This window comes from Grampus griseus (assembly GCF_964374135.1).
Source record: "Grampus griseus genome assembly, chromosome: 4".
NCBI lineage: Eukaryota > Metazoa > Chordata > Mammalia > Artiodactyla > Delphinidae > Grampus > Grampus griseus.
In genome coordinates, this window is record NC_138997.1 from 143,195,796 (window position 1) to 143,208,324 (window position 12,529).

General features: G+C 49.1%; 1 protein-coding gene across 4 annotated transcripts in view; it reads right to left on the reverse strand.

Annotated features, from left to right (window-relative positions):
* Positions 1 to 12,529, reverse strand: part of NSD2 (nuclear receptor binding SET domain protein 2) — a gene marked incomplete at its 3' end in the record, with an annotated part of 74,149 nt that overhangs the window by 16,987 nt on the left and 44,633 nt on the right. For 3 of the 4 annotated variants that reach the window (XM_082653456.1, XM_082653457.1, XM_082653455.1), the window contains exons 7-9: positions 11,276 to 11,394; positions 9,684 to 9,765; positions 8,330 to 8,454 (exon numbers count right to left, since the gene is read on the reverse strand). In XM_082653456.1, the coding sequence (XP_082509582.1) occupies positions 8,330 to 8,454; positions 9,684 to 9,765; positions 11,276 to 11,394 (326 nt within the window). Of the gene's footprint in view, positions 1 to 4,978; positions 5,958 to 8,329; positions 8,455 to 9,683; positions 9,766 to 11,275; positions 11,395 to 12,529 lie in introns of those variants that run through there. The other variant, XM_082653458.1, reaches the window with a different exon arrangement.

Here is a 12,529-nt window from a genome sequence, read left to right on the forward strand (position 1 = left end):
AGCAGCCCCGCTGGCCCTGGTCCCACTAGGCCGCCTGAGAACCGAGGCCCAAAGAAAGGGCCTTCACGTGGGCTCCAGGGAAGAGCCCGGTGCCCGACCCACCAACCCAGGTTCTTCCCTCAACGTGGCTGCAACAAATTTAAAAGCTAAAAAAAAAAAAAGAAAAAAAAAGAAAAAGAAAAAAAAAAAGGAAAAAAGAGAAAGAAAAAATGCACGGAGAGAAAGACAGAAAACACAGACCAGTCCTGGGTCAAAGGAAGGAACAGCACCTTTTATTTAAGATTTACAGAAAAAGTGAGCACGTTTCCACTTGGAGATATTTCCTAAATTAACAAAGTCTGGTTTGAGGAAATAAACACTGAATACATATTTTGAATGGAAGTATAAGTGTTCACGACACACACGAGGCGCATGTCCTGATGGGTCTAAGATACACACACAGCATCAGACCTTACAACAGCGCAGTCCGTGACGGGCGCGGGAGGGTCCAGCTTCCATCCCACCGCACCCCTTCCCCGCGACAAGGCGGACCCCTAGCACGCGGCCGGCCGGGGGTCTGAGGGCAGAGCGGGCGGGCACCTGGCTCCGGCTGCAGGCTCCACCTCCACGTGCACCAGGGGCCGGTACTTACTCGGAGATGCGTTTGTGAAAGCGACACATTCACCTGCACGGTCCCAACACAGTCCCAAATCTCAGGCTACGACCTCTATGGTCTATTCCATATCCAATAGGGTGCATTCGGAAAGAGAAAAACGCAGCGACTGAGTGGACGGACGCGGACTGCCGGGCACTTCCCGCCGCGCCCGAATCCGCCAGAGCCATGCCTGCAGCTGCTCGACCAGCAGCTTAGCTCCTGACTTTCCAGTTTCCTCCAGTCTGAAAATACTCTACTCTACTCAGTATGTGACAGCACGGAACTGCCCGTTCGCCTCAGAAACACATTCCTCTACGGGCAGAGAATGCGGTCTCCGTGATCATTACAGGGATTTTTCAGGATGATTATTAACGAACATAATGAAACCTAGTGAACACATTTAAACCGACTTCGAGAAGCGACTCGTGCGCATCCCAGGCAGGTCCCTCCCTGCCGGGGCTGGAGAGCAGTCCCCTACGCCTCGGACAGAGTTACAGTGAGGTTCAAATCTTTTAACAAAACACATCCCTTCACAAGTTGAACACTACATCATTTTTAAAATACAATTACAGACCTTGAACAACAGATATTTCTATAAACCAACATTACTTTTATGTTTAAGTTACGCTTTTGTAAAGGAAGAAACAGATAACTAGAAGTGTGTTCACATAGGATTTTGGATTGACAAATGATACGAATCCTGTGCCCAGGAGATTTAATGAGCTTAAAGTCAAAAGACTAATCTCAAACAGGTCTTCCAAGTTAATATCACAGTGAAATATTAGGGTGGGATTAAAGTAATTTGTAAATTAGTCATTCATCACCTGAAATACTACAATTCAAACAAAAGTTATTGAACTTGTATTAAAGCAACCCCTCTAGATGACACAGCTCGACCCTTCCTAGCTGCCCCTAAAGTCCAGGTCTGAGTCATGGGAACACACTCTGGCACTATCCTCACACCCACCTTCTAACCAGGCAGCTCCTGTGAGAACCGACAGCCCCAGGAGGTGACAGTGAGAACCACGTGGTGACCAGGCAGGCCGTGGGGCTGCTGTTCCAGACGCAAGGCCAGCCCTCGTCACAGATAAAATGAGTCTCTAAAATGTCCTATCAACCCAACATTGTCCCAACTGTGTCCCCAGCGGGGGCTGTCCCACAGAGAGTGGGCTAGAGAGGGGAGCTGGGGAGGGGCCAGCGCTGAGCGACCCACCCCACCCCCACTGATGGGCCGGGCTGCCCTCCCCAGCCTCAGCCGTTTCTGGAAGGTGCAATATGCCCCAGACGGTTAGCACATGCTTCGAAACACATGCCAAAGAAGTATATGCAAAACCCCAACACCTACATTCAGGCCAGAAAACACTGTAGCCATGGATCTACCAGGTAACCAGGTAGCTACAAAGGCATCTCACAAGATGAGGCCTGTCTGGTTCCTAAACAGACACTGAGCAGGCGGGAGGGCCCCCCAGGGGTCCTCGCTGGTGGAAATGCCCAAAGTGAGTGGCCCCTGACCCTGGCAGTACAAGCAACAAGATGGAGGGATGCAAGGCATGTGTTTGTTACCTGCAAAGGACACCCAACTTCCCATCACTGGCAAGCAAATCAGCACTAATTTCTAATATTCTAGGTAAAACAGCAAAAACAGTACTTAAAAGGATGAAAATCAATTTCACTGACCAAAAATCCTAAAATATACAGGAGTCAGCATATTTCTTAAAAAAAAAAAAAAGGAAAGCCAATCATAGATTTGAGAGCATTTTGAGAAACCTTTTCTAATAAGATAGTGATATTTCGGTTCTTTCAGCAGAAGACTGTAATTTAGATTCATAATCTAAAAGATAAAACTGAGTCCTCAACAACTACTACTTCTGTTCACAGGTTTCTAAAAGCCGAGGTGGTGAAGCTATTGATTTTAAAGCAGAAATGCTAGTTCCACACTAAGTCAAGGCCGCTCTCACACGTCCACATACAAACGACCAGCTGTGACCAGAACAACCTTCAACGTGAACTAACACCTGAAAGGAGCGGAGGAGCTTCAGAAAGGAGCTGAGTCAGAAACAACCAAATGGAAAAGGGATCGGGCACACTTGCCGAAGTCACAGTGACTGTCCTCCCCAGCTCCCCTTTCAGACAGGAGTCCCTCCTGGGCCGGGGCTGGGGGGGGTGCCTTCTTGCCCACCTGGGGCCGCACGAGGCCTCGCCCAAGCCAGCCAAGAGTCACCCTCCAGGCAAGCACTGCTCCTTCTACTGGACTCATCAAATGGACAGAGGACGCTCCTTTATATAAAACACTTACACTGCTACTGAAATGATGAACAAAATCTCAGCTCTTCATCTGCCACAGCGGGCCCAACGTCCAGGCTTTTGGTGGAGAACCCTAATTTTAAGCCCACACCTGGGCACCTTTTATGTTTTCGGAAGTGGATGCTAATTTACAGTCTGGCTTTTCGTTAGAACATTTCTAAGACAGACTCGATAGGTATGAGAGTCACCCCCAGTCTGGCCATGCTCACACAACCCAGACCTAACCCTGGGGGAGCAGACCAGGGCCCAGGAGACCGAGAGGGGCGGCAAACCTCGCCTTTCCGCTGTCCTCTGCTCCGGTGTATTCAGCTGCTCCCGTCCCCTACCACGGCAACTTCTTGAAATGGCCAACCCCCCCCCCCCGCCCCCGCCGTCCCACTCCCCGGCCCTGAGCACTCCACTTGAAACGTTCCTGTGGTTCTGCGTGGACTTCCCATGAAAACCACGGCATCAAGCACAGCTAACGCTGGGACGGGGACCTCACAGAGACCACCCGGGAGCAGGCTAACCCTCCCACACTCACACACGGCAAAAAGCCACCCTTTTGCCTTACGTTTCTGAAACTCTGCTTCCTTGTGAAACTTCACTTAGGTTTCTTGTCGGTTTTTAGGAATATCCTCTTTAAAATGGTGAGGTTACTTTCAGTTGGGAGGCATAAATGTGCGAGATGCTAAAGAGAGGGCTGAGAGGCAGCCACCTAAGCCCCCACAGCTGAAGACTCTGGGAAAGGTGCACAAGGAGACAGGAGTCCGGGGCGGCAGTGGGAGCAGCTCTACCCAACACGGCACGGGCCCAGGGGGGCCGCTCCGGTACCGCGGGCTACCTTCGTCTCTGGAACAGCTACCATCTCAGCTTCTGTACACTCAGACTAGTGTCCGCCTGTGGCCTCCCGTTTTGTTCCAGAGGCCCTCCTCGCAGCCACCTCCCCACCAGGCCCAAGCGTGGCACGTGGAAGGAGCGGTCACGGCAGTGACTCTGTGCATGGTATAGCCAGTCACCTCAACAACTGTCAGCTCAAATGACCAAAGACCAGGGTGAATCAGCGTTACTTTGACCTTAGGAAATGAAGACATTCCGCGCTAAACAGCAGCGTAATGAATCTGTACTCCTGCAGACAAACTACTGCCTGACCCTAAGCTCTTTCAAAGCAGGAGCCCCTTCCACTCCCCTCCTTCGGGAAGCTGTGGGCAGGCCCTCTCGGGAACTCTGCCCCCCACCAGCGCTCCTCAGCGAGACCACAACAATGCTGACTACATCTGCCTCTGCCTGCTGGGCACCTTCCCGCCTGCCTTGGGATGAGCTCCCCCCCCACCAGCGCTGAGACACACTGCGTCGCCCCCTCCCCCTCTCCTGCACTCACCCCTATTTACTCAGCTGAGGCTAAGTCTACGCTGCTCCTGTGGACACAGCATCGAGTCATCGCCATCAAAAAGGAAGGCGCCCCTTTCTCTGCTGGCTCCTAACCCACCCATCACGTGTCGGTCGCTGGCTGGCTACCAACTCAAAATCCATCATGCCATAATTTCAAACAAGTCTCTTAATCCTGACTGTCAAAGGCCTTCCAGGCTCGAGTCTTTACTTTGGGTAATGGCTTCTTGAACTAGGGTCATTTTTACACCACCGTTCTTCCACATTTTAAAATTTAGTGACTGGTTCTCTGAGAACCCTCATCAGTCCCGAGCTCCTCCACGTCCCTTAGGGACAGCGTGACTGAGGCCGTCCTGGAGGCCCCGTGTCCACGGAGTCTGAGCAGAGTCGCGCCCCCAGCCACCGTCCAGTACCCGGAAGCATCAGTCAAGCCCGGCGTGTGCCGCTTCTAGGGTTACTTTATCCCCGCGCGCACAGTGCAGTCAAGAGGATTGCTTTTCATGCCGAAGCAAAATGTATACTTTTGGATAAAAATGGAATGATGGTGATTTTATTATTTTTATTGTTATAACCATTATTGTCACAATAGCGAACCACTAAGTCCTTGCAAGGCGCCAGGCACCCCAAGTGTTTTACATGCGTTACACTACTTAATGGTTTAGAACACAAGTATTAGTGAGAAACTCTCATTAAAGGAAAAACACACCTGAAGAGTCCACTCGGAATGAACCGAGTGCTACCGGCCTGGTAACGTGAAGAGCCCTCCCGCCTCTATGACCTGAAGGGCACGGAGGCCTTTCCTCACCATGCAAACATGCGGACACCCTGGGGCACACCAGGTGGTCACCCAAGATTGAGACATTTAATATAATGGCTCATGTTCTACAAAAGCAACCAGTGAAGAGGTTGGTGTAAATAACCTGATTATAGGACCCCCCCCAGATAAGGGTTATTGAATCAAAAGAGTTAAATGGTTCACAATGATACTGTAAATGACATTTTTTTCCTACAAATTTACTATAGCTAGTGTCATAGTAAAACTGTTTAGTAAAAAAAGACAGAATCAAAAGTCTTCCTGCCTTTTATGTTGGAAATTAGTTCACTATCTACAGGATTGAATACATTCCATTAGCAATGAGAACAGTCAACGAGGACTCTTTTTAATGTGTGCTGTTTGTTCATTTTTGAAGGTACAGGTGCTGACATTTTTTTCAATAAAAATTCAGTTAAGTTATGAACTAGAGGAGAAAAACGACCTCTAACAGGATGAACCTCTTCAGTGTGCTGTCCTTGTCACACGCCCAGGACAGCCCCTGATCGAGGGCATCCTTTCAACTTGAAATCTACATTGACCACTGGAATATGAATGTGTTTCTGTTATGAGATGAATGTGATTGGTTAAATGGCCTTGATTAGGTATCTTACCTTGGTCTTAAAATTTGTTATCTGTTTTCTTCATTGTATGTGTTATTAATACCAGTAAAAACAGATTATCACACATCTTCCATAACTGATTGTGAAAGGAATGCCACTGAGTGTGCACGATGACACGCCGCCTGCAGCAGACATCTTGGAAAATTACATCATTTTAAGTGCAGTACAGAGCAGCTGAGTTCAAATCCAACTTGGCTGGTGTGGGCTCCCATAAAAGCTGTTACCAGTAAAGGCGAAAAAAATAAGAATTTGCTCTACTAAGGGAATAAGAAATGAAATTACAAAACACTTAAATCACATTAATTACTTCCCAGGCCTTTGTCATGCAAGTGTGTGATTTTAATCTGTCCTCCTCATTAGGGGATGCAGTACTACTATGGAATAACTATTCTAATGTAAGGTTTTATTGATCACATATACCTTGTGTGAGAGGAATTTAGACCACAACATGACCTAAAATGTCTTGAAACACCAACCCTATGAAAATTCCTTATTTTAATCAATGGTGTTGAAAGGAGAGAATATAAACATGCAAAGGGCATGTGACTCACCCCGAATAAGGGGCCAGTCTGAACCCTGCACACAGCAGCCCCATGGTCGCCCAGTGCCCACCAGAACCGGACCTAGCGGCTTCTAGAATGTTTCTTTACAACACTGCGCTTTGCCTCTCGTGCTAAAAGGCACTTAGCCTGGCAGACGTCGTAAGTGTGCACTGTAGTTCAGTAGTGTTAACACAGAAACAGACAAGCCTTCTTGTTCACCTAAAGCGCTTTTAATAAAAATGAACTCTAATGTGAGATTTATATAAGCTGCACAAAAGTGGCCTGATAGAAAAAGCCTAGTAACTTAAATGTTTTTACGTAAGGAACAGAATGCACACTACGGAATCTATGTACCACCTTCAAGATGCAAAATGGTGTATGATTTTAATGTATTTAATATAAATGTATTTAATAATCTACTTCTGAAGTTCTAAAGAATTAAAAATCAATTAAGCCTAATGATTGTAAAATGCTTCATCTAAGTCTTCCCAAGTTCAGAACAAATGTCTAAGCCAGGAAGATGAAACTCATCCTGGTCAAAACCAATGTCAGACCGTCAGGTGTGTCTGACAAACATGTTTCACCCTCTAGCCGCCATCCTGGCCCCGCGGTGAGCTGCTCTAGATCCACGCCTCTAACCCACACGACTCACGACCAGGAACAACAGACAAGATCCCAGCGGCCTCAGTGTTTTTCTTTTGATGGTATCTGACAGCAGTGGAAGTAAAAACTCCACCAAATACGTGGGCCAAAATATGATGCCAGAAAAACTCATTAAAAAGTGTTTTAAACAAACTGCCTTAAGTGACAGGGTCTGTGGAACTGAAACTTTTAGTATTCCTCTTTAGAACTGCAGACCACCTTTTATTTAACTTTTTAGGATACTAATCTGAACTTGGACAAGAAAACTAGGAAAAACGTTTTGTATAGAATTTGCCTTTTCATGTCTCAGTAAGCTCCCAGGAGCTCAGCGAATTCTTCCTGTGTTGTCTTGACCGTGCCCAAATGTAAGAAATGTTCAGTTACCTACACCCACTAAGACTGGCCGAGAGCGCCACCCCACACCGCCCCGAGGCCCCTGCACGCCTGCGAGAGCAGAAGCCCACCCCCGAAGGCCCGGCCCCCTCTAATGGGCATAAGCAGCTGATGCTGAGAGAGCAGGGGACACCCCGTCCCCACCATGGACCACAGTGGAGACCACATCAGAAGTGTCGCCTTCTGACCCACTCCCTGCCTCACTACCCTGTTCCGCAAAAGCCCAAGGTGAGCATCTCTTCACAGATAGTCTAAAATCAGGACTCACGTCTACAATGAGAAGAAGAATCACAGGGAACAAAATAACAAGAAATTAAGACTCGACAACAAGCTCCTTGGGTAGTCTCTACAGCTGGGAATCCCAGACTCCCTCTGGACGAAAAAGGGCCATACCTACATTCTGAGGCTGCTTCTCATTTTGTCTTTATTAACGGCAAAGACTTCAGATTTGATGATGCTCTGGATGTCATGATACAGTGAAGTGTGAGAGCCTCAAACAGCTACAATTTCACTAGCGGATACTTTCCGAGTCCAGAAAAGAGAAGTCACATTACCACGGCAGTCCTGACTCACCTCGACACTCAGGGACCTAAAAACATGCCAGAATTTAAAGGACCAAAGCTGTGGACCCAAAGTCACGGAAGGCACAAGGCACGTGCACAGCGTGTGGGCCCCGCCATCCCGCTGCGTGAGCACACCAGCCCCGCGGGCAGCCCCGCTCACGCTGTCAGGTTAGGACCGGGTGAAAAATCCCAGAACCAACATCTTGAAGACAGATTTCAAGCACAATTAAAAGCATCAATACTGAAGTACAGCCACGTACATTTACGCATACACCGTGTGCGTGTGTCTTGCTCTCTGAAACAGACACGGCTCAGAGCACCTAACCTCCCTGCGTCTGTGGAGAACACCCGTGTCGCGCTGATTAGGTCTGCCCTTTATCACACTCCAGTGTGGGGAGCTAAGCGGCCTCTGTGTGCGTGCGTGGTGGTCACTATTATTATGAGTTTACCTCGTTCTCAGTTAAGGACGCGGAAGGAGAGGAGCTTTTGCTGAAGGCGAGCGACGCAGACGCCGCTGCGGGGGCCCGGTGCCGCTTCTTCAGGGGTTTGCAGGCGTCAGACAGATGTTTTGTGGCTGTAAGATAATTTTGGTTTATGAAGTAAAGTTTGAAACCTTAAACCCTCAATCTCTTTCCTGCTTTAAAAGTACCCCGCTAATAAATGAAGTTTCTGAAGATGGATTTTCTGGGCTTAACTTTTTGTTGTGGAAAAATCAGGGCTGATGAGCTGGACAGTGAACTCCCACGTCCCCCTGCCCGGTCCCCAAACCCACGCCTGGGCCACACCAGTCTACCCACGCCTGGTGCCACGTCCCCTACCCCGCCCCCAAAGCCCCGCCTGGGCCACACCAGTCCACCCAAGCCTGATGTCAGGTCCCCCTGCCCGGCCCCCAACCCACCACCTGGGCCACACCAGTCCACCCACGCCTGGCGCCGCGTCCCCCTGCCGGCTCTTCTGCAGCAGATCCCAGGCATGTGGTTTTACCCATGGGAAGCTAGAGCGCCTCTGCACGTAAGGTCTGAATGCGGCCACAACAGCACTATCACACTTAAAAGTAACAACCCTTTCTATCATCAAATGTCTACTCAGTGTTCAAATTGTTCACAAACGTCTGTTTTTTTAAAACAGTCTGTTCAATTAATTTTTAAAAATCAGTACAGCTCTTTATGCAAAATAAGGGAAACAGAGCCATTTCCAATCTTCACTTACTCTGAATTTTATTTTCCTTTCTTATTATGATTTGGAGATGGTAAGCTTTCTTTAATGAACTACCAGACAGATACATCAAAAAGATAATTAATGAAAAGGTAAAAAGTGACCTGATTCCCCCTTCATTGTTTTGACAGTTATTTTTCACAAACATTTTAAGCTAGTTTCTTCAACATGTAGAACAGAAATAACCAGTCATTACTTTTGCTTTTTAGCTAATATACATGGAGAATTGGGTACTAAAAACAGTGGGATTTACAGCAACAACTGGTACCATCAAGTCAGAAACCTGGACATTTCTGATTCGAATCACTTCTCTAATATAATTTAAACTGAAAACAATACAGCCAAGTAGAAGTCAGCAGAAGAGTGACTTCAATGACACTTGCTGACCATGAAAACAACTTCACACTAAAGCACTTCACCCTTAACCGCATGAGAACCTCCTCCCACCGCCCCCTCTAGGTCCCAGCTTCCTGCTCACACGCTCATCCCTGGCTCCACCCCCCCCCCAGGGGGGCTCCCCGAGGACAGGACCAGGCCGGCCGCCCACCGCCAGCCCAGGGGACCTGGAAGGAGCGCCGCCCACATTACCTGCCTGGCTCTTGAGCGAGGAGGCTGCCTCGATGGCCTTGCAAGAGCCTGTGCGGGATGTTTTGTCTGTGAACGTCTCTCTCTGTTATAAAAGGGGGGTTGGGGGGGGCGAAGGGAGGAAAGAAGGAAGGGAGAACAAAGAAAAAGAAAAAGGAAAGAAAGGGGAAAAGTCTCCAATGTGAACGAACACAGGCTGCTGAAAAGCCGTGTGACAGAAACGTCTTCCTGCGGAGGCGTGCTCTGCACAGACAGTCAGCGACTGTGGCCGCCCAGCTGACACCCTCTCCGTCACTGGGCCGATCCTCCCCTGCCCACCCGCCCCACTCTGACAGCTGCTGGGAGGGAGGGGCAGGGGCCAGGCCAACCCTGACCTAACCAGCCACTCTGAGAACCTGGAATGAGCCTCCTCGACATGCTACCAACCGTCCTCTGGGTTCAGAGTGCAGCGAACCGGAGGGAGCGCCACTTCTGCCCTAGGGGAGCCCAGTCCATGAGAAGTGCGCCCGGTTCGCTCCAGCCCACCAGGCGGACCATTTCCAATCCTGAGATAAGCCCCAGACAAAGCTCACAAACAAAGATCATCCGAAAGCACATTTCACAACAGAAAAATAGCGCACACACAAAACTATCATGAAGACTGGTCTAGCGCTCAGAATTCAAACAATGTAGTCTGGACAGCACTGGGGCACCACTGCCTCACAGCCACCCTGCCGCCCAGGAGGCCGAGTTTGCCCCGGACTCCAGCAGGGATGGGTCACAAGACCGGGGACAAAGTAACAGGTGCCCGCCCAGCACTGGGAATGCTACCTGGCCCATCCAAGTGCTCAAAGCATATTAGGAATTATACCTGATATGGCTTATCAACTTGGGTTTATAAAAATCAAACTCAACACTACTCTCTTTAAAAATCATCTGCTATTTCCTGAGCTACTAGTTAGTAAAATTTCTGTCTAGCTACTTAATGTGAATTTTGGTATTTCAAATGTCCAGGGTCACACACTTTTTTTTTTTTTTTTTAGGTAAATCCTTTATACAAATATTTCAAAGCAACCAGTGTCAGCATGACTGCCAGTAAAGGACCACTTCAACGGCAGGTGGCCAGAGGAGAAACTGAATATGTGCTCCCAGGTAATTGCACACGTCTGTGTTACCTAGCTCATTACCTAGCTCATTGCTGGACACCTGACAGGTGCCCCGGGAGAGTGCTCTCCTGTCCACGAAATAGGTTCATAAAACCTATTTCAATGCCTTTAATGGATTTTTAAACTTCTTATGAAGCATAACATACAGTGGATTTTGATGTTCTCCTGTCAACTCATTATTTATACACTGAATAATATGCCCTACATTCAAGAGTCATTTTAAGTACACAATTTTGTTGAAACTGAACATCAAGAATCATTCAGTGTTGGGATGTGTTCAATTCCCCGGCAGATAAAAGCTTGCTCTCCTCAGCGGCCTTCCTGAGGAAGCTCCAAGGGGAAGGCCAGCCCCAGCCTCCAGCTGCCGCCTGCGGAGGACGCCTCCCCGCATCCCGCCTGTGGCCCGGGGGAACTGGTTCCCGCAGCCAGGCCCGCCCAGGACGTCATTACCTTCCGAAGACTGTGCCTGTCGGTCCTGAGTCTCTTCCTGGGAGCGTCCTCAACTTCAGCGTCTTCTATAGGGTCCTGTGTCCTCTTCGTGTGGTTTCTTTTTTTCCCATTTAAGTTACCTTGGAATGGGGATGGGGGAAACTTACATGAAAAACCCTCCACAAGCTGTCCTCTAGAGCACCGAGCAGCTGCCCAGCGCCTTCAGCGTGTAGCTCCAGCAGCGATGGGCCTCCTGAAACCCTGTTCATTTCCTCAGGGCCTAAGTACCACAGGTCACACCTCTGCACTTTCCAAATGGCAAGTAGAAAATCCTTATCTCATCTAGGGATTATTATATTGGTATCTGTTACACTTTAATGTACTATAGCATTAAATCTAAATATAACCCAGTACTTTTACAAAATCCGTTAACACATTTCCTTAAAGAAGCATCTTAAGTGAAACAATCCATGTGTATCTGCAGACTAAGCGCCTTCTACATGTTTGCTTAACTGTGCCACATGTTAGGTGTCCTCAGGGAGACCACCTAATCTGAGACTTAAGGTGTCCGAACAGTACTGACAGAAAAACAAGACGTAAGGTAAGAATGCAGATTCTAGAGAGAGGACTAATTTGAACACGCCAAGGTTTATTTAACACAAATCCAGTGTCTCCATTTGCAGGACTGCTTTACAGAGGTTCAGGGTTTGCTCCTGGACTGTTCACCAAACATCTCCTGGGAGGGCAGTGTTGTCCTCAAACCCTACGGAGGGGGGCGGAGCACACCCGCCAGGAGGCTCAGGTCCCTGCGTCCAGCAGCCCTGGACTGATACGGGCCCGGGGCTCCGCCTCAGGTCCAGGCCCAACATTGCGAGAGAAGAGCAGAACCGGAGCGCTGGCCTCACCAGCTGCCAGTACCAGACTGGCATAAGCCGGCCTGAGAGTGGCCTTCACTAAGCTCTGGGCTGGCCTCAGGGGAACACCAGGAGAGGCCTGTGGAGCGGTGGCTGTGGATCCACGGGCCTGCCAGCACCTCCTCAGCACGTGTGCACTAGGTACAGCCCCCAGGGGAGGTGAAGTTGTAGTCCTTCGCCCTCTACATAAGGTCCTCCCCCTGTGTCGGGATGAGGCAGCGGTCGTTTCTTACAGAGATGAGCAAGATGGGCATCTGTCTGAATTCCTGACACTGAAAGGATGGGACAGCTGACACCATGGCCCATCATCTTGGGGTCCCTGAGAGGGAGGGCTCAAGGCCTGCAGGGCAAACACACACCT